At 40.4% G+C, this 21,506-nt stretch overlaps 1 protein-coding gene across 1 annotated transcript; it reads left to right on the top strand.

Annotated features, from left to right (window-relative positions):
* Window positions 1-710: 710 nt before the first annotated feature.
* kcng1 (potassium voltage-gated channel, subfamily G, member 1) lies at window positions 711-20,228 on the top strand. Its single transcript, XM_055652468.1, is given in 4 exon segments — window positions 711-1,060; window positions 3,508-4,322; window positions 17,979-18,344; window positions 18,346-20,228. Coding segments are annotated over 3 exon segments (1,470 nt in total). The 5' UTR covers window positions 711-1,060; window positions 3,508-3,563; the 3' UTR covers window positions 18,691-20,228.
* Window positions 20,229-21,506: the final 1,278 nt, after the last annotated feature.

Genomic DNA, 21,506 nt, shown 5'->3' on the forward strand with positions numbered 1-21,506 from the left:
GTGGTTAAACAGTAATTTGATGTAATAAGTTCATATCCACTGGCATATCAACGTACCGCAAATATAATTTAGGATAAGCTTGGGTTTAATGGAACAAACAAAAATGTGCAATGATCAAAAGTTGGAAATAAAGTAGCTGAAATGAAAAAATGTGCAAAATTAAAAACATAAAAACATAAAATAATAAGAACAAGATCAATTGTTCTACTGGTAAACAACGATGACATTGTAAGTGAGTAAATACTCGTCCCATTACTTGAAGTTCGTGCTTTGCTCTCTTATCATTATTATCCAACACAAGCTATGGACAATGAGCTACAAGGAACTGCAGATGTTGGTTTTGTGTTTTAGTTTGTAAACCAACACCTGCAATTCCTTGTCTCCAACACACTGTGTCCTTTTTTAAGCTATAGACAATCTTGGGTTTAGGTTTACCGTATTTAAAAGAACATGGTCTTCGCTGGATGGATTGTAGTTCATTGCACCTTGAGAATGTGAGGGTTAAACTAAACTGTTCCATGGATATGTTGCAATACATCTCGGTGTCGATGTTGACGTGAATCTTAAACAGTTAAACACAACGCTCGGGTTTTATATATTTTAGACCTTCTGAGAGTGTATTTGCAATGAGCCTTATACTTGGGTCAATCAGAAGATGGGGGGGGGGGGGGGGTGGATAGGGAGGACTGTTCCTTTTACTGCACTCTGCATGTTCTGTGTGAGTTATTATTTCCTTCCCCTCAGCTTGATCATTTCCACTTAAGGGGAGGGTGAGGGGAAATCCTCCATTCTGAAAGCGCTGGTTGCCATGGCTTTCACTCAAACCTTCTCAACCACCGAGCACGTCCTCCGAGTGGCGTCAGAACAGATGAGATTACAGCCTGTTGGTACTGATGCTCGAGCATTGCACATACCACTTCCACGCTTTATACTTTATATGGAGAGGCGCTGGTGCAAGGTGTAGGTGCAGCCGGTTGTCGAGTCACAAAATCCCAGTGCAAAGTAACTTCCCTCTAAACTGGAGATCCGAAGAACTTTCTCGGCGTGGGATAAGATCAGTGTAAGTTTTCAAATACCAATCCGTTGCATTTCTGTCCATGGTGCGGCTACAAGTGCTTAAGGATGAATTAAATCATTTTGGTTTCCTGTATGATGGGGCATTATATTGGCAGCCAGGGTGTATATAATTCGCAGAGGTTGGCATTACCCGGTTAAGAGGGAACACAAAACCTTTGCGAAACTTTAAATCAATCTCAGGACTAGATAGTGTTCTAGTGGAATATCTGACCGTTTAGTCGGCTTGTCCGTTGTCCGTGCACGCCTTTTATTTTCAGTTAAATCCGAGTTTAATGTCCAACGTACGGCTTCCTCGCGATGTAAAACTCGACTAAACAGCAATCATTTCGTTCAGTTTCCAGCTCAGTGCAAACGCTCCACAAACCAAGAACTTACAGGAACCACTGTCTTCTCGCTTGCTATTCTTGCATTTGCGATTTGGAGTGTACAGTCGCTTTGCTCTTTGTTTTAACCTCTCGAAGATGTGAAACCTTGTTTTATTGTTGCGGTAATCACGACCTCGGCGATTCCTGATACCGCGGAGATGCTTATTTTGAATGTTGCTGAGCGGTAGCTTGTGTAGAAAACGGTATTGAACAGTGCTTAATACAATCCAATGCTTCATAAAAACACACACGAACGTCTGCAGTAGTCTGCAACAGGTGAAGATATGTGTTTGTGTGCTTGTGTATTCTTTGCAAAGTCTCTCGAAATATAATCATAAATAAGAAAACAACGTTCTCAAAACTATCTCATACACAGCAAATGATGTTTTGCCTGGGATTGTTTATGAGTTATGTTTCTTGATGTCATCGTGAAATCACATTGCGTTAAAAGGTTAACAAGATGATGTTTTTAAAAATATGTACCCGATGCTGTCCTCGATATAACGCAAGTGAAAAATGTTTGTTTAACAAAAAGGCTGTGCAAACCACCAGCTGTCATTTGTATGAGATTGAAAATGTATTTGTAAATCTAACGATTAATTCCAAGTATTCTTATTTGGGGTGATTTGCAATTCCTTTGTGATCCATTAATTTTGCAGCATGATCGGCCCAGTTGGATGTTTTATCCAAATCGTATTGTAGGTATCCCCCGCCCCCCGCCTCTTGTTACTTCTGGCTACTGAATGGGACCCGCTTCTGAGTCTGGGATAATTTCAGCAAAAGGCCAACTGTTTGTAAAATAAAATACCAGTCATCAGTCGTAAATAAAACACATATGGGTCCCTGGTTCCCACAAGGACCTCAGCCCGAGGTAATGTTATCTGTTATTTAGTTTGGAGGAAATTATTGCAATCTAGCTGAGGTAAATTTGGATGAGAACCGCGACACCTTTTCAGATGCCTTCAAGTAAATTACCGGCAGTGTGCAAAAATGTAATTAGTAGGACAATGGGACTTTATGGCCAAGTTAAGTTACATAATTTCAGACTTTAAATGTACAGGATGGCGCCTAAAACGTGGCGACTCCTGTGTGCTGACTCTATGTAGTCCACCATGGTACACTCTTGTAGTGAGTACGATTGTCCCTAATGCACAGTAGGATTGACACTGGCTGTATGCACACACAAAAATGCGTTTCACTGTATTTAGGTAAATGTGAGTATAAAGTACCATTGAACCATTGAGTAGCAAACAAGTGCTGCCTCTCACCAAATTTTTTATTCAACATGGATAAATACATGGATAAATGAGCCCTTCACTAATGTAGCGTTTAATAACAGACATGAATTATTGAGCCCATACTTAATACAATAGAGCATAGTTTTAGGAGTTATCTAATCGTTTGATATTAATAGAAGCTAAATCAGAGAGGGCCACAGGACTGATGGATTGCATTTGTATCATACGGCTGACAATTATATTTTATCAACAATAAAAGTGATTAATATTCAAAGTTTATTTTTCATATGTGAACTAATCTGTGTCGGTTTTGGAGGCATGTGATAAGGATTAGTGGAGTATAATCCATATTCTTCACAGGTGATAACACAAACGGTCAGATAAGATGCTTCATGATTTAAATTGTGTCTTTGTCTCTTTAGGGTGGCATTGTGGCACAGCGATAGAGCTGCTGCCTCACAGCGCCAGAGGCCCGGGTTTGATCCTGACCACTGGGTGCTGTCTGTGTACATTATCACTGTGACCACGTGTGTTTTCACCGGGTTCTCTGGTTTCCTCCCACATCCCAAAGACGTGCAGGTTTGTAGGTTAATTGGCTTCTGAAAATTGCCAGTGGTGTGTGTGTGGAATGCAAAAGAGGGATAACATTGAACTGGTGTGTATGGGTGATCGATGGTCAGCATGGACTCGGTGGGCCTGTTTCCCTGCTGTATCTCTAAACAAAACTAAAATACGGGGCACTTTTAGTTAACTTTCCTTTCTTTACAATGCCTTCACATAGTTATTGATCTTTATGGCACTCATTCTCTTCTCTCTCTCTCTTATAGTTTGCTACACTTTCTAACTGTGCCTGGTTACAGTGATGTGAGGAGTTTCATCCAGGATGACGTTGCTGGCAGGAGACAGTTCGGACTATGATTACAGCACCCTCAGCTGTGCCTCCGACACCTCCTTTAATCACATAATCTATAATGAAACACAAAGTTTGAAAGGCGTGTTCTACAATCGAGCTCATCTCATTTCCCCTCAAAAAGACTTGTTCGGCAGTGCACTCCCAGGGGATCGCAAGCACCAAGTTGTAATAAATGTCGGAGGAATTAAATACATACTACCATGGACCACTCTGGATGGCTTTCCTTTAACACGTCTTGGACAGCTTCGGTTTTGCCAAACCTTTGATGAAATAATGAAGATTTGCGATGATTACGATGTGACATCAAACGAATATTTCTTTGACCGAAACCCAGGTGCCTTTAGAACAATACTGACTTTCCTAAGGGCTGGGAAGTTGAGACTCTTGAGGGAAATGTGCGCCCTTTCTTTCCAAGACGAATTGCTCTACTGGGGCATTGAGGATGACAACCTGGAGTGGTGCTGCCGTCGCCGATACCTACAGAAGATCGAGGAGTTTGCAGAAATGAATGCTATTGAGGAAGATCTGGTAGAGGGTGAAATGTTGGTTGATTTAGTTGAATCGTCGAAATGCAATCGTTTCATGACACAACTCAGGGATATGGTGGAAAACCCCCAGTCAGGACTTCCAGGAAAAATATTTGCCTGTCTCTCTGTTATATTTGTGACAATCACTGTTGTTAATCTATCAATCAGTACCATGCCTGACCTCAGAGCCGAAGAGGATCAAGTAAGTTTGCTCTTATACTTCCTAATGACTTATACTTGGCTTGACAGTGTACAGTTAAACCATATTTTATCAACAAATGCAAGACATGGTTAGGTTTCAATATCCAATGGTATTATTTAGTCTAATAATTTAGTTCAGTTTAGTTTATTGCCAAGTGTACCGAGGTACAGCGAAAAGCTTTTGTCACATGCTAACCAGTCTGCTGAGAGACAATGCATGATTACAATTGAGCCATTCACAGTATACCGATTTAGAAATTGAAAATTAGCTCAGCCAAGTCTATGGCAATATAATATTTGCATATGTTTAAATTAATTCTGGCTTCATATTGTTCAGTAATTGTATAATAATGTTTCACAAAGTCATGGAATGATACAGATTAGAAGAAGGTCATTTGACCCATTATGCCTGTGCCATCTCTTTGATAGCTCAATTCCTTCAGCTCCATGGGGTCTCTTTTTCCCCATGGCCCTTTAACTATCCTTTCAAGTATTATCCTATTCCCCGAAATGTTATTGCTTTCATCGTGCTTTCAGGCAGCACATTCCAAATCACAAAAAAATATTGTGTATAAAATAAATTGTTACCTCATGTTACTGTTTGTTCTTGTTTCAATCATCTCAAACCTTGTTCGTCTGCTTCTCGTGCATCCGCCGTTGTAAACATTTTATTTTCTTACTTACATTTCCAAAATGTTTCATACTTTTGAACATCTCTATTTATTATTTTCTGCTCAAAGGAAAGTAAACCCAGCTGCCTTTCTATATCATGATTTATCTATAAGAGTAAACAGCACACTGAACATGCTCCCTTGTTGATCGTAAAGTTGTGTGAACATATTAACAATGATTGAAAAAGAAAAAACTACACAGGTCCATCCTTCCTCAGACACATATATTTATGTACTGCACTCCATATTAAAGCAGTAGGGTATTTCTTTCCATAATAAGTTCCAGAACAATCGTCACAAAAACACTGGGGGTAGGTTGAGTGTACATGTTCCAAAATATACTTGTTCACATGCGCCATCTGCCACCCCAAATCCCCCCCACTATTGTGGGCAGTAGAGGCAACATTGTCCCAGGAAAACTCAGGTGAGTGCACACATACAACGATAAACTCACAAAATTAGATACCAAGGATGAGGCATAAACTGTATCATTTGATGATCTGGGGCAGAGCAGTACCTGATCAACACATCTGAACACACAGTCTATCACAAAATATTTTGTGCTCTTATACATACACGAATGATGTCTTAAACTCATTTTAATGGACCTCTTTATTACGGATTTTGGTTATAGCGGATGGATCTGCTGACGGTTGCCGACGCCACCCCCGCCCCCACCCTCGCTCCTGCCTTCGCAGGCCCGCAATGCCCTCCCGGCCACTTCAAGGCCAGACCTACCTCTGCCACCACCTCCCCACACAGCTTCCTCAGCCACTACCAGGCCATGCTTGCCACCGCAACAGCCAACCCTTAGCTGCACTCCGGCTGCCTGTGGGCCACTATCATTGACTTCGCCAATCATCACCTCTCTGCAAAGTCTGAAGAAGGGTCTCCACCAGAAACGTCACCTATCGGTGTTCTCCAGAGATGCAGCCTGACCTGCTGTGTTACTCCAGCACTTTGTGTCCCTTTGTGTATTAACTAGCAACTGCAGTGGTTTGTTTCTACAAATTATATAATGATAATACCTTACTTGAGATACTATAGTATCTTGTTCTTGTTCTTGTTCTTGTTCTTGGGTGCTCTTGTTCTTGGGTGGCTGCAGGGATAGAGATTGAAACAATAAATGCAAGAAGCACTTAGGACAGATGGCAGCTGTGGAGAGGGAGACGGGGAAATGTTCAAGAAACTAACCAGGCGGATGTGGAGAAGACGTTTCTCCATGTAGAAGAATCAAGAACTCAACATCTTTACTAAAAATAACCAGCCATCCATCTAAGACAGATATGAGGAAACATCTTGAGTAAAAATGCAAACTGTTGGATGAACTCTGTGGGTCAGGCAGCATCTGTGGAGGGAATGGAAAGCATTTTGATTCTTGCTGCTGCCTGATCCCCAGAGTTCTTCCAGAGGTGTGTTTTTTGCTGAAGATTCTGGTCTCGTGTCTCCATTTGATTGATTCTTGTAAGGGGTGAAAGATTACTGGGAGTAGGTGAAATTACAGAATTGATATCACTCTCAGATCAGCTGTGTTCTTATTGACGGTGGAGCAGATTTGAGGGATTTACTTTGTGCCTAAATATAAATAGATCTGAGGCATGAATGCTTTCTGGTTAATAGTAAAATGAACACATTTATAGAAACACAACTGAAAAGTGTACATAGTTTTTCTCCAAGGGAGAATCTTAAATGAAGAATTAAATGAGCACGCTAAACTCAACAGAATCCATTTCATTGTGCGTTTAGAAGATGGATGATTCATTGATTCATCTTCCATCTTCCTTACTTGTTATGAAAATATATCTGTTGCTATCTTGGCACCTTTGAGCCATTTGGTGAATTGAAGAATATATTTTAAAAGCCCTTCTGCGAAGAAGATATCCTACACAATTTTCACTTATAAATGACCCAAGGTTTGATTTTAAAGTTATGTTATTTACAGTTTATTTCTGTGAAGTAATTTTTCTTTATTTACAGTATCCTATAGAATCAATTTGTCATTTAAAAAATTGATTGGATCATTTCCCAAACCTTTTAAAGGGAAAGGAAAGTGGGATAGGTTTGGCAGCCTAACATTATCATTTAATTCCTTGTTATCATTCTGGTCATTTTATATTATATCTTATCCCCAGTCAAAGTAATTTATGTGCAAATCTAAATAATGCATAATTTCCTAAATTTTGTATTTCTGTTCTCTTGTATTAAAACTCAACAGCCTATTTGACCATATTATAGCTGCATGTTAGTTATTTTTGATTTTCGTATGTCCTTAAGAATCTACTTCACATTCTCTTTCATCAGTTTGAAGTGGATGGATTGAAAGTTTTCTACAATAATCCCTGTAGTTATTTCTATTGCATAATATAGTTATGCCTCTTTGCAACTTCCATGACCACTTATACAACTTACTCAGCCACTTACAGAGTCGTCTTTGAATTTATGTACTGAATTAATTATTATTTCATCCAAGTCATTGCTATCTCTATCAGACAAAGAGAAATTGAAGGAGTTTTTTTCTGGGAGCATGAACATGGAGCATGGAATATTTTTAATTTTTCCAATTTCTATTCCCAACCCATTACAAATCTATGTCACAAACCCCTTCCCCACCATCCTGAGATACTTTCTCCTTCAACGGCAGGAGGTGAAACACCTGTCCCAACACCACCTGCACCACTCATCTCCATTCAGGGACCCAAATGGCATTTCCAGGTGAGACAGGGGTTCACATGCATCTCCTTCAACTGCGTCTAATGCATCTGGACTTGACCTTCTCTGCATCAGTGAGACCACTGGTAGATAACCTCACTGAACACTTGCCCTCTTGCCACCAGGGCCGGTTGGAACTCCGGGTTGCAAGCCACGCTACTTCCCCTTCCCATTCTTGCCTGGCCTGGGGTCTCCGCCACTGCAAGAGTGAGGCCACAGTCAAACTGAAAGAAAACCATCTCATATCCCACATGGGGAGCCTACATCTGATAGCAAGAACACAGCTATTACGTCCTAGCTATTGCATAATTGAGGCTAAAAACAATCATATCAAGTTTTATTGACCTTAAATTCCTTTATTTTAAACATTTTGTTTGGTTCAGTCCTACTGTTTATGTACAGAAAGGATGGTCGAGATGCATAAATGTATACTATGATTTATGCTGCAATTAGACATTGAATTCAAAGCAATTCCTTATCGTCAGCGAAGTACAGAGAACAGGTCATGAGGCTCCACACAAAGTTATTGTGAGCCTCTTTATACTTATGGTGGTATTTATATTTGGGGGCAGAAAAAATAACATTGCAGTATGCTGCCTATGTAAAGAAAATCTTCCACTAAATAATGTCTGTAAACAATCTGGAAATAAATACTCCCCAGCTCTCAGGCAGTATTTTTAAACCAATATTTACATTTTGTTGGCTACAGGTATTTATACATTCTTACCAGCATCAAAGTCATTTCAGATAGTCTTTTGGCCATCCCAACACTTTTCCATTTCTGCTTCTTATCTCAAAATTGCAGCTTTACTTTAAGCTATCTTCAATTTCTTTGCAACAGTAACAGTGTACATTAGGGCAATTATTAATTTGGGAAAAAAAAGACAAAATGTTATTGATTGAGACCCATCGTGAGATGGGATATAAAATAACCTAAAGTCCCGACATCTAATTCATGCTGCCAGCCCAGGGCTAAAGTACAGACGCTGGGAGATCATAAATAAAATAAAAGACCATTGATGAAAGCAATAGCTTTAATTAAAGTAACAATGGAGGCTGGGGAAAGTTGTAAGGAGGAACTGAATCCTATTTAAATGATGTTAAATCAGTCACAGTTCCAATGTTTTGCCAGTCATTTATGTAATTTATGTCAGGGGACAGCTATGGAATCAATCTGTGGAGAAGATGGAAGCAGATTAGTATCCTGTAGCATTCACTGAAATGTCTTGCCTTGTCCTCGCACTGTGGCAGAGCTCCAGATGTGAACGGAGAAATTGTTGATGAATAAAAAAAACTTTAAGCTGTATCTTCTTGCCTGTTGCTTACTGCCAGCTTCTGGCCTCGGGCAAAAGTAATGAACAGCAGTTATCTGAAAATTGCCAACTATCCTGGAAGAGTTGTCATTTCCTCCTGATATAGCTATCAATAACATTTGTGCATTTTTATTCCCTCCAGTTGTGAATTAGCTTTGCAATCAATCAGATACCCACGTAAATGGAAAGAATTTCCTTGGCATGGATAGTGTAAATGCACACCGTCTTTTTCCTAGGTTCAGGGAATCAAGAACTAGAGGGCATAGGCTGAAGATGAGAAGGGAAAGATTTTAATAGGATTCCGAGGGGCAACATTTTCACACAGAGGGTGATGGGTATATAGAACGAGCTGCCAGAGGAAATGGCTGAGGTAGGTAGTACAGCAATGGAACTAGTCTGGAAGGGCACCTTACCCAGCATGGGTGAGATGGGCTGAAGGTCCCGTTTCCATGCTGTGTGATTCTCTAACTATGGCTAATGAGGAAAACACAGGGCAATGTGACTAATTGGCAGTAGTTTTTAAAAGCTGACAGTGACAATAATAGGCGGAACAGCATCCATTTCATTAGTGAAATCCAAAAGAATTGTGATCTTTGGGGAACAGCAATCAATTTTGTTCAAGATTACAGTTTCTGCGGTTTCTTGTGTCTCCACAAATTTATTTTTATTTTCCCAAATTCCATCAACTCCACACAAATTCTTTCACTCACCAACACTCATGGGGCGATTTTGTGGTGGCCTATTAACCTACCTACCGCCATGCCTTTAGGATACAGAGGGACACCAGAGCATTTGGAGGAAACCCAGAGAAACTGTACAGGCTCCACACAAACATCACCAGTGGTCAGGATTGAACCTGGCTCACTGGAGTTGTGAGGCAGCCACTGTGACATTTTGCTGCCTCAAGAAACCTGAAGCAGATTTTCCCACCAGTTTTTGAAAGGTTTTGTATACTAGAACATAGAATTCTCCCACTTGAAACCAAATTATTTCATATGATAGGTGGGTGGTTAAACATCAATACAATATCTATGCACTTGGAACCAAATCAAATTGCATCAGATATTTGATTTTTAACTTTATTAAAAATATAGTCGTTCTAAAAGCATGACCGGCAACTTTGTCGATAAAAGAACATCTTGGAAAATTGGTTACCCTGACCTCTGCTTTAATTCCCTGCTTTGTGCTATCTACAATTTTGAAGAACAATTGTATAGTTTAAAGTGTAGTTTGCCCTGGTAAAATTGAACATGAATGCATTATGGTCAACTAGTGCCCATGGTGCACCTACAGAATCAGACGCGTAGATATATTAAGAGATGTTTGTGGCTGTGGTCATACAGATATAGAGTCATACAACACAGAAACACCCCCTTCAGCCCAACCTGCCCAAGTTGACTAAGCTGCCCCATCTATACTAGTTCCACCTGCCCACGTTTGGCCCATATACGTCTAAACCTTTCCTGTCCATGTACTTGCCCAAATGTTTTTTACATTTTGATATGGTATCTGCCTCAATTACCTCTTCTGGCAGCTTATACCATATACCTACTGCCCTCAGTGTGAAAACGTTGCCCCTCAGATTCATATTAAACCTTTCCCCTCTCACCTTAGACCTATGTCCTCTGGTTCTTGATTCCTTTAGAATCAAAGGGAAACCTGGACCAATTTATACCCAAGTAATGTGTTTAAAGTCTACACTACACATCTTTTACCAAATGTGCTTCCCTGATCGAGGCCCCTCATCATCATTCCATTCCTGCTGGATGTGAGAAACCTGAAAGTGTATTCAGAAACTAGACTGACCGGAGCCGGGCTTGAATCCATAACTTAGAGGCCAGTTGCTCTAAAGCTTTACCACACTCTGTGGCCATGTTAGTCTTCCTAACTTTGGGGATGCATGATGATATTTCAGTCTAAAGACAGAGAGTGTTGAATGGAACTGCAGATGCTGGTATTTTCAGAAGATAGACACAAAGTGCTGGAGTAACTCAGCGGGTCAGGCAGAATCTCGGGAGAAAAAAGATGGGCGACGTTTTGGGTCGGGACCCTTCTTAACACTGATAAGTATATGAGCAGAGGGCTGAACGAAGTCTGAAGAAGGGTCCCGACCCGAAATGTCACCCATCCTTTTACTCCAGAAATGCCACTGACCCGCTGAGATACTCTAGCACTCTATCTAAAGACAGGGACACTGGAGCAGCCAGATCTTTGACAGGAGCATCGAGAGACTAAATGAGGGGGAGGCCTCAATAATTTCCAGGTGGGCTGAAGGGCCTGTTTCCATGCTATATCTCTAAACTAAACTAAATTAAACTAAACTCACCTTCACAACGCTTTGCATTAATCAGCGAGTATTATTAAGTTCTAATGAAAGTTTTTTCAATCTGAGACATTAATTGTTTCTTTTTCCACTGATGCCACCTGACTTGCTGAGTATTCCCAGCAATTTCTGTTTTGTGTTATATTTTATGACGTTAATGGATGCTTTCATAATTGTTTTAACAACCTTGTCTGTAACTGAGGCTAAACAGAACAACCGAACGACAGTTGTTAGTTAACGTGAACCCAGACCTTGCATTACACGAGGGATTAATGGAAGACTGAAACGTAGATTTATAGAGCCAGCCGCTTTATTGTTTCAAAAACACTAATCCATGCATAATACGTTCATTTGGCAATCTTTTAGTTTACAGAACTAAATAGATGTGGCCACCAATCTATAATAAAAATTATTTCGATTGAATTAAAATAGAATCATAAATAGGTTTCAATGATATCTGGTAATATTTTTCTGATCATATTTTTCCTTTGCTTCCTCAAGTTATGAATTTGTGCATTTCCTTCATTGATTCAATGTGACTTCATTCCTGAGATGGAGATAATGATATAAAGGTTAATGATATCATATTTTGCCCTAGAATATGGTGCACAATTGTGAATAGAATCATGCCATTGCCACATTGGTGAAATTGGTGTCACGTATGTTGGGAGCAGGTAGAGCATTCAGTCATAAGGTCGTGAGGTCATAATTGATAGGAGTTGAGTTAGGCCATTCGGCCCATCAAGTCTACTCCGCCATTCAATCATGGCTGATTAATCACTCCTAACGCCGAGCAGTGCTACCCCGATGGAGCTCAATGCTTTATCTAAGACTGTCCAACAAATTTAACAACTGAACATTGAGCCTAATTTAAAGTGATCTTCCACTACTAATTGGTTAATTGATTGTTAGTTTCCTCTGGCTGTTGCCACAATTCCACAAATTATTTGTGTTTGTGTAGGAAGGAACTGCAGATGCTGGTTTAAACTGAAGATAGACACAAAATGCTGGAGTAACTCAGCAGGACAGGCAGCATCTCTGGAGAGAAGGAATGGGTGATGTTTTGGGTCGAGACCCTTCTTCAGATTGAGCCAGGGGAGAGGGAAATACAGAGATTAGGGAGTGTAAGGTGTGAAAATGAGACAAAGGGGATGGAGATCATGGAAAATGTAGGATAGATAATTGTTAGCTAGGAGAAGGTAACAACTAAGCAGAGACAGAATGTAATTGAGGATCAGTCAGACTGATCAGAGAACTGGGAAGGGGTGAGGGATGGAGAGCTAGAGTTACGTGAAGTTAGAGAAGTCAATGTTCATACTGCTGGGGCATAAGCTGTCCTAGCGAAATATGAGGTGTTGTTCCTGCAATTTGCACTGGGCCTCACTCTGATAATGGAGGAGGCCCAGGACATAAAGGTCAGTGTGGGAATGGGAAGGGGAGTTAAAATATTTAGCAACCAGGAGATCAGATAGGGTTAGTCGGACGAATTGGAGATGTTCAGCAAAACAATTGCCGAGCCTGCGCTTGGTCTTGCCGATATACAGGAGTCCACACCTGGAACAGAGGATACAGTAGATAAGGTTAGAGGAGGTGCAAGTGAACATCTGCCTCACCTGAAAAGCTGTTGGGTGGAGTTGGACAGAGTCGAGGGGGAGTTATAGGGATAGTTGTTGCGTCTCCTGTGGTTGCTGGGGAAAGTACCTAGGGACAGAGACGGAAACCGCTGTCAAAACATGGAGGGGACCATGGGACAGGGGGGACACAAATTTTTGGCGGCCGTGTGCACATTTGCACACTCACAAACACACGCGAGGCATCGGAAGCTTCAGCCATGCGCCCTGTGAACGGTAATTAGCTTGGGACTCTTCCAGTTTCCAGCCCCGCAACGTGGATGCTTCTACTACGGGGCCGTTACCGTTAGAATTAGTCAATTACTGCAGATCTGTGCCACATATTTAAAGTTTGTAACGTGAGGGGGACCATCCCCTACCTCTGAAAACAAGAAGGGGACACATCCCCCCCTGGCCCCCCCCCGGGTTTTCCGCCAATGCCTAGGGAGGGGGTGGTTTGGGTGGGAAGGGGCAAGTTAACCTGGGAGTTGCGGAGGGAACGGTTCCTCTATTTGTTTCAAGTTTTAAAATTTGTACCTTGACGTTCATCGGACCTTCATTTTGTAACAATCTGCGACACAGACTGTGTTTGAGCTAGAGTATTACACTCATCAGAGGATAACTAGAAGCATGTCTTATCTGCTGGTGCCTCCCTGCTGCTGCAACATTCCTGCTTAAGTACCTTAGTCTGGAATCAATAAATGCCTCGTACGTACCGCACTGTATGGGTACAGCTGACCTCTGGCCTGCTATAAAGTACTTCCTTCATCCAGCCTGTTCTAGTGGACTCCATGGTGTAGCTATTAACCAACTTAATATTTATTGTGTGCTATATAAGTATTATATGTACTGTGAGGTGGAGGATGAAAGAAGGGAGAAGCCAAACTTAAAAGCCCTTTCTTGCCCCGGATGCCCACAGAGAACTTGTCTGAGTTACCAACACCTGTCCAACACTTCACTGTCACCCTCTCATGGCTCCGACGCAGCAGTTTCTTAGCACAATTCAATTCAATTCAAAAGTAAGAGACAACAAAAATAAATATCCCAATGTAAGTTTGGGTCCTGTTAAACTGCATGAAAACATTAACTCTCTTCACTGAAGCATCCTCAGGGTGTTTATCTTTCATGTGCCTTCCTGTCCTGGAGCTATAGTGCGGCATTACTCCATTGCCATGTGGTTTAGAGTTTAGGTTAGTGTTTATAAATTCAGCATGGAAACGGGCTCTTCGCCCCACTGAGTCCGCGCTGACCAACGAACACCGAAAACTAGTTCTATCCTGCACACTAGGGACAATTTACAGAAGCCAATTAACCTACAAACCTGCACGTCCTTGGAATGTGGGAAGAAACCAGAGTTGCTGGAGAGAGCCCACACGGTTACAGGGAGAACATACATACTCCATACAGACAGCACCCGTGGTCGAGATTGAACCTGGGACTGAGGTGTTTTATCTCTACTGCTGTGCCACTGTGCCAGAAGGTAGCCACCATCTATGGAGGAACTCTAGATCCACCTGCAGAGTAGTGAATGGCTGTGACAGATAACAACCTCCTTTGTACATTCTAATCCACAGTGGTGTGAGTTTGCATGGCACCAGTCTAAACTTCTATTGCAACACTCTCACATTAGGTCTCTGCAGTTAACATATGCATGACTTGGTTTAAGTTGGAATATTTATTTGTATATATGCTGCCAACTTTTGAATTGTGACCAAGTAGATGCTGCAGTGGATGGCAACAGAAGAACAGCCACCAATTTCTGCATCATGATCAAGTTCACTAGTGTGTGAATGGATTTGGTACTATATCCATAGATATGCTCCAATCTTTGTACAAAGCCCTCTGCCAAGTTATAGTCCACATCCAATTCCTCTGTAACATAGTGCTTGTGCTATCATAGAACATGGAATAGTATAGCACAGGAACAGTCCCTTCAGCCCACAATATCTGTGCTGAACATGATGCCAATTCTTATCTATCTGTCCATAAGCCATATCTCTCCATTCCCTGCATATCTAAAATCTGCCTTCAAAATTTATTCTACTGGAATTTATGGAGTTAATTTCAGAACCAGAATAAAAGTACTGGCATGAATTTGTAATGTATTTAATGTTCCAAACCAGGAACACATTTCTAGAAGGCTGGCTTTTCTCAATACCATTCTTAATTTGCCTACATTTACTAAAAATCCCACAGGCTGGAATATTTTAGGTCTGGTCATGTCGGCACTATTTTTACAGATCCTTTGAGTGTAATATGTGATGCTAAATCACTTACATTATTTCTCCCTAATTTTTAACATTTTGTACACATGTGAATTTGCTTGTCTTTTTCTCATAATTTAAACTGGAACGTGAAATATCCTGTCCCAGGTATGCATAAAAATTAGTCATGCATAAATTTGTTGAATAGTCTTGTCTCAAATGGTTTGATTTATTATAATAGTTGCATCACTTTATCCTGCTAGAATCCAGAGATATTGAGGTTTAGAGATACGGCACGGAAACCGGCACTTCAGCCCACCGAGTCCACACTGACCAGTGATCCCCACACATTAACATTATCCTACACACACTAGAGACAATTTACATTTATACCAAGTCAATTAACCTACAAACATGTACGTCTTTGGAGTGTGGGAGGAAACCAAGATCTTGGAGAAAATCCACGCGATCACAGGGAGAACGTACAAACTCCATACAGACAGCACCTATAGTCAGGATCGAACCCTGGTCTCTGGCGCTATAAGGCAACAACTCTACCGCTGCACCACCGTGTAACCATGCATTAAATAATTCATTTATTTTATCCATTAACTAAGGAAATCAAAGTCATAAACTGACTTTTGTTTTCAATTATATCTAAAATTACCAATACTTAGAGTCTGAAAACAAATAATAGATCCAATAGTTTATAGATTATCCACGTGAATATGCAGAGAATAGAGGGATATGGGTCACGTGCAGGCAGAGGAGATTAGTTTAATTTTGCATCATGTTCGGCACAGACATTTTGGGCTGAAGGACCTGTTCTTGTGTTGTGCTGTTCAATAATTAAATAAGAGACCACAATTTTATTTCAGATTTGAGAAATCTTGTATTTTAGAGTTGAAATCAGTTTCACAGTATAAAATAGTAAAATTGAAATATTCTGCAGTGACTAGGGTGGGGGGGTACAATTCTTTAGTTCTTCAAACCAGGCATGAGTCAGGCAAAGCTCAACCAAAATGAACAAGTCCCTGAGGACCTTACTAAATTACTCTCTGGGTTTCATCATAATAAATCAGCCAAACAGGAGAGAGAACACGAGGGAGTTGAACAGAAACGAGAGAGGTGATTGAGGAGGGAGGATCAGTCTGGAATATTGCCCAGCCCTCTAATCCTCCCAAGACAAGTGCCCTTCCCTTGAATTCCCAAGTGCAAGACCACAAGAGAATGACCAGAATTTTTATTGATTTGATTGTGTGCTTTTTATCAGAAAATTTCTCTTTGGTGCATTAATAGTCATGAAGGTGAATGAGTTTGCAGTTTGCTGTATTTCAAATGTCATCTCTTTTTTATAAGTATGAGGTCACAAAACCCTTTCTATTACAGGAAACTTTTTCTTTGCGTTCAAATCTAAAATCCACAGCTATCTTCTTGAACATTGCATATTACTCCCCATTTCTGAAATTTGGTTTCATTTAAATGAATGGAGACAAATTTCTGAAATGATGTGCAAAACTTAAACTCTACTTTGTTATACAATTGGGACATGAAGACTGAGTCCAGCTTCTGCCTCCTAATGCCAATAAAACCCATTGTACAATAAAACCCCTTGAGAATTTCCATCGTAACACATTTCACTTTGTAATTTAATAATTTATGCCATTTATAACTTTTGACCAATTTCATTCAATGCATTACCATATTGCAAGTTATCAACGTAATACCTCTAACCTGCAATACATACTTTGTTCGTAGTTGACACAAACACAATACCTATGTTTTCATTGCCACTTTCAATCTACCTCAGCCTTTCTGCAGAAAATGGAAGCTGTATGATATTCCCATGCACACAGTGAAGGTGATTGTTTAACTCTAAACCTTTACTGTTCAAATTCTTGGACAATTTCATGACAAGTTGACATTTTGTTGTACGTGTACAGTCACAGGCATTTTAATATTTTTGAACTGACTTTAGTTCTCTGAATTTATTCAGGTTGAGTTTTGTTATGATGATCCTAAAAAATGTCAAAATTATCAACATTATCTAATTAAATCTCGCTGATATAATTTCATCATAGTTTCTAATACAGATTTAAATTTTATCAATTTGTTTAATTTTCTCAAATATATTTTTTAAATGTGTTAAGTACCTCTATATGAATTATAATTATAGTTAAAGAAATATTTTACGCTACAAGATCAGAACTTAATACATTCTGGCTCCAAAGTTATGCCATTATTAGCCCATAAATATGTCCATGTCACAATCATAAAATCATAAATTGGATTGAGTGAGAAAAAATAAAGGATAGTCCTATTAGAAGGAGCCTATTGCTATATTTTAATGGAAATAAACTTGAGGGTGAAATTTGTAGATTATTTCAAGAACCATGCATTAATGTAACAAGAAGGAAACCAACTGGTGGAACTCATGGACAAAGAGTCCCAACATTCACCTTTCCCCGAATTTCAGTCTGAAGAAGGGTCTTGACCCGAAACGTCACCTAGTCCTTTTCTCCAAGGATGCTGTCTGACCCGCTGTTACTCTAGCTTTTTGTGTCGATCTTGGGTTTAAACCAGCACCTGCAGTTCCTTCCTACACACACTGAAATACTGACCATCCATTTCCCTCCCCAGATACTGCCTGACCCGTTGAGTTCCTCCAGTTGCTCTTCTTATGTTGCTATAGATTCCACCATCTGCATTCTCTTGTGCCTCCATACATCAATCTAGACTGAACACTTTGAAAGAGATTTTATATGTTAAAATTTTTTAAATGTGACGACATTTATTCATTGTTTTGTTTGATATTTTTTATCTACAGGGTATTTGTTCCCAGAAGTGTTACAACATTTTCATCGTGGAAACTGTATGTGTAGGTTGGTTTTCTCTGGAGTTTGTGCTACGTTTCATACAGGCCCGCAGCAAGTTTGTGTTCCTAAGGACTCCTCTGAATATCATTGACATTATAGCTATCTTACCCTATTACATTACCCTTCTGGTGGACCACACCTCAGCGGAGAATGGAAAGCCTGGAGGAGGAAGTAGCTACCTTGACAAAGTGGGGCTGGTTCTGCGAGTTCTTCGTGCCTTGAGGATTTTGTATGTAATGCGCCTTGCTAGGCACTCCTTGGGATTACAAACACTGGGACTAACTGCTCGCAGATGCACCCGCGAATTTGGACTTCTCCTTGTTATTCTTGTGCGTGGCCATTGCACTCTTTGCTCCATTGCTATATCTTATTGAAAATGAGATGGTTAGTTCACATGAGTTCACAAGTATCCCAGCGAGTTACTGGTGGGCGGTTATAACCATGACAACTGTGGGCTATGGAGACATGGTGCCACGAAGCATCCCAGGCCAAGTTGTGGCTCTAAGCAGCATTTTAAGTGGCATTCTTCTCATGGCCTTTCCCGTAACCTCCATCTTTCACACTTTCTCCCGCTCGTACGTGGAGTTAAAGCAAGAACAGCAAAGAGATCAGAGAAGATTACAGTTCATGGTTAAGCCCAAATTGCAAATGAATAATATGTGATGATGAAATGAAATTATTTGTCCAAGTCACTCTTCAGAACCCAGATAAGATAAGCTACATTGCTTTGAGTTAAACAGCAGATATTAGAGACAATTGTCATTTCCAAAACACTGTGTTAATTGTGTTTCTTCATGAGAAAGGTACTTCAATAGTAATTTGATAGAGCTAGCTTTCGGATTGTGACTTTAAAAAAATCTGAATACTACAAACATTGCAAACACACATATACCGTATATCAATCTACCCAATAGAGGATAGTTGAAGTTATCAACAAATAATGGAGTATTTAGTCCGTATAAATTTTGCAGGAATTTAGGCACATTTCTGAGTGAAAATAATGAATTAGTTATTAATTTAATAACAGTAGTTGTCACACTGTGCAAGCCAAGAATTGTTATGATTAGCGATGGCAATGAATAACAAAATGCTGGAAACACTCAGTAGATCAGGCAGCAAAGAGAAACTGAGTTAATATTTCAGATCAATGATCCTACATCAGACCAGGGAAAGAAAGAAAAACAGGTATATAAACTGTTTATGTACTGCAGTGTGGGGAAGAAAGATAGTGGTTCTCACCATTTCATCATTTAAAAGACAATTAGATAGGCACATGGATAGGAAAGATTCAGAGGGATATGGGCCAAACACAGACTATGGGACAAGTGTAGATGGGGCATTTGATCGACATGGGCATGTTGGACTGAAGGGCCTGTTTCAATGCTTTGACTCTATGGATAGGACACAGAGAATGTCATTGGCAGGGGGAGGCCAGCATTGCCATGGGAAAATGGTGCAAAGATCAGCAGGTCAATGGGTTAATAGGAACATTTACAGAAATAAAAGTGAACAAAGACTGTGAAAAGGGAGAGTGGAAGTAGAAGTGGAAGCATTAAGAAAGAATATTTGACCTAAAATACTAACGCTTTCTTATTCCACAAAAGAGCAGTTGTTGCATCTCCTGGGGTTGCTTGAGGAGATGCCAGATGAAGGCAGCCGGGTATTAGTGGAGATGGAAAAATGAACCAGGGAAAAACCGAGAATGGAAGAAATTCTTTGAATGTGGAAGCTAAAAAGGCTTTAAGGTGAATACAGGAGGATACGTATCCTTGCTCTGGTTGACAGCAGATGTGATAAGAGCTTAAGAGCATGGACATGCAATGGAGCTGCAATGGACATGGCTGAAACCATGTGGACAACGATTGGGAGAAACCACACTTAAAGAAGAAGGAAGGCATAATGGAAGCATGATGTAAAAGTCTCATCATCAGCAAGGATCAAGCCTTCAGCAAAGAAATTTGACCTTCTGAATGAGTCCCAATTCGATACAGTTATCAACAACTCACACCACTCGGCTGACAAACTGCTGTACAATAGTTTCAATGAAAAACATCTTACTTTTGACCCTGGAAATCTTTTCTTGAATGATTTGTCTTGTTGTAAGTCATTTTGTAATTTCTGTGAATATGTTCCAATTGGTGCATTTATCTTTCATTAGGATGGTTGCATTGCTGGACTTCATTAAAAGAGAAACTACACTGGAGAATTGTCGGTTACAAATTGTTGTTCTAGCAGGAGGCAGCTTTTAAGTTATTGTGAGCATATTCCTCCTACAAATGTTTGCTTTATGTGGGTACTTGCTTGATACTTGTTGAAATACTAGGGGTGCTAAACATTCCATGAAACTATAACATCACAAAGTGGTTAAGGTCTTTAGATGGACCCCATACAGCATTTGTTTCTTTGTTCTTGGTGGGGGGGTTATTCAATCGTTGGTTGTGAATTTGGGTCTAATTTTACTAAATTAAACGGTGATAATTATTAGAATCCCACTTGTTTTAATGCCAAGTTCCCGATGACTCTTCCATATTGATATTCTTACATCCACTGTATTTAGTCCCTAAAGTAAGTGACAGCCTTATTATCTGACCACATAGAAAGTACCCCTGACATTTATTGTTCAGATTTGCTTAATGTTCTCTTCCTTAGGATGATTATAGCACCCATGCTGTCCTAAACTAATATTAATATCAAACTCACTATTACAGGTTAAACATATATTTGCCATGATGGTGGGCTGCACAGTGGCACAGCTGGTAGAGTTGCTGCCTCATAGCGCCAAAGACCCGGGTTCAATCCTGACCTTGAGTGCTGTCTGTGTGTGGAGTTTGCATGTTTTCCCTGTGACCGTGTGGGTATCCTCCAGGTGCTCTGGTTTCCTCCCACACCCCAAAGACGTGCAGGTTTGCAGGTTAATTGGCCCTCTGTAAAATGTGCCAAGTGTGCAGAGAGTGGACGGGAATGTGGGATAACATCAAACTAGTGAGTATGAGTGATTAATGGTCGGCATGGACTTGGTGGGCCAAAGGGCCTGTTTCCATACTGTGTCTCTAACACTAAATTGCATTAGGAATTTAGCTTTTGCAAGGAGAGAATAACTCACACAATGTCACTAAGTATGACATAGGGACCACACATCTGGACAGTTTTGCACCTACATATCCTGTCAATATAGCCACTAATTTAGACTTTGGAGACGTGGCACGGAAATAGGCCCTTCGGCACACTGAGTCCATACTGACCAGCGATCACCCTCGTACACTGGTACAATGCTACACATCAAGGACGATTTAAAATTTGCAGAAGCCAGTTAACCTTCACTGAGGTGCAGCGGTAGAGTCGCTGCCTTACAGCGCTTGCAGCGCCGGAGCCCATGTTGGATACCCACTGCGAGTGCTGTCTGTACGGAGTTTGTACGTTCTCCCCGTGACCGCGTAGGTTTTCTCCGAGATCTCCATTTTCCTTCCACACTCCAAAGA

This window comes from Leucoraja erinacea, chromosome 21 (genome assembly GCF_028641065.1).
Source record: "Leucoraja erinacea ecotype New England chromosome 21, Leri_hhj_1, whole genome shotgun sequence".
Lineage (NCBI taxonomy): Eukaryota > Metazoa > Chordata > Chondrichthyes > Rajiformes > Rajidae > Leucoraja > Leucoraja erinaceus.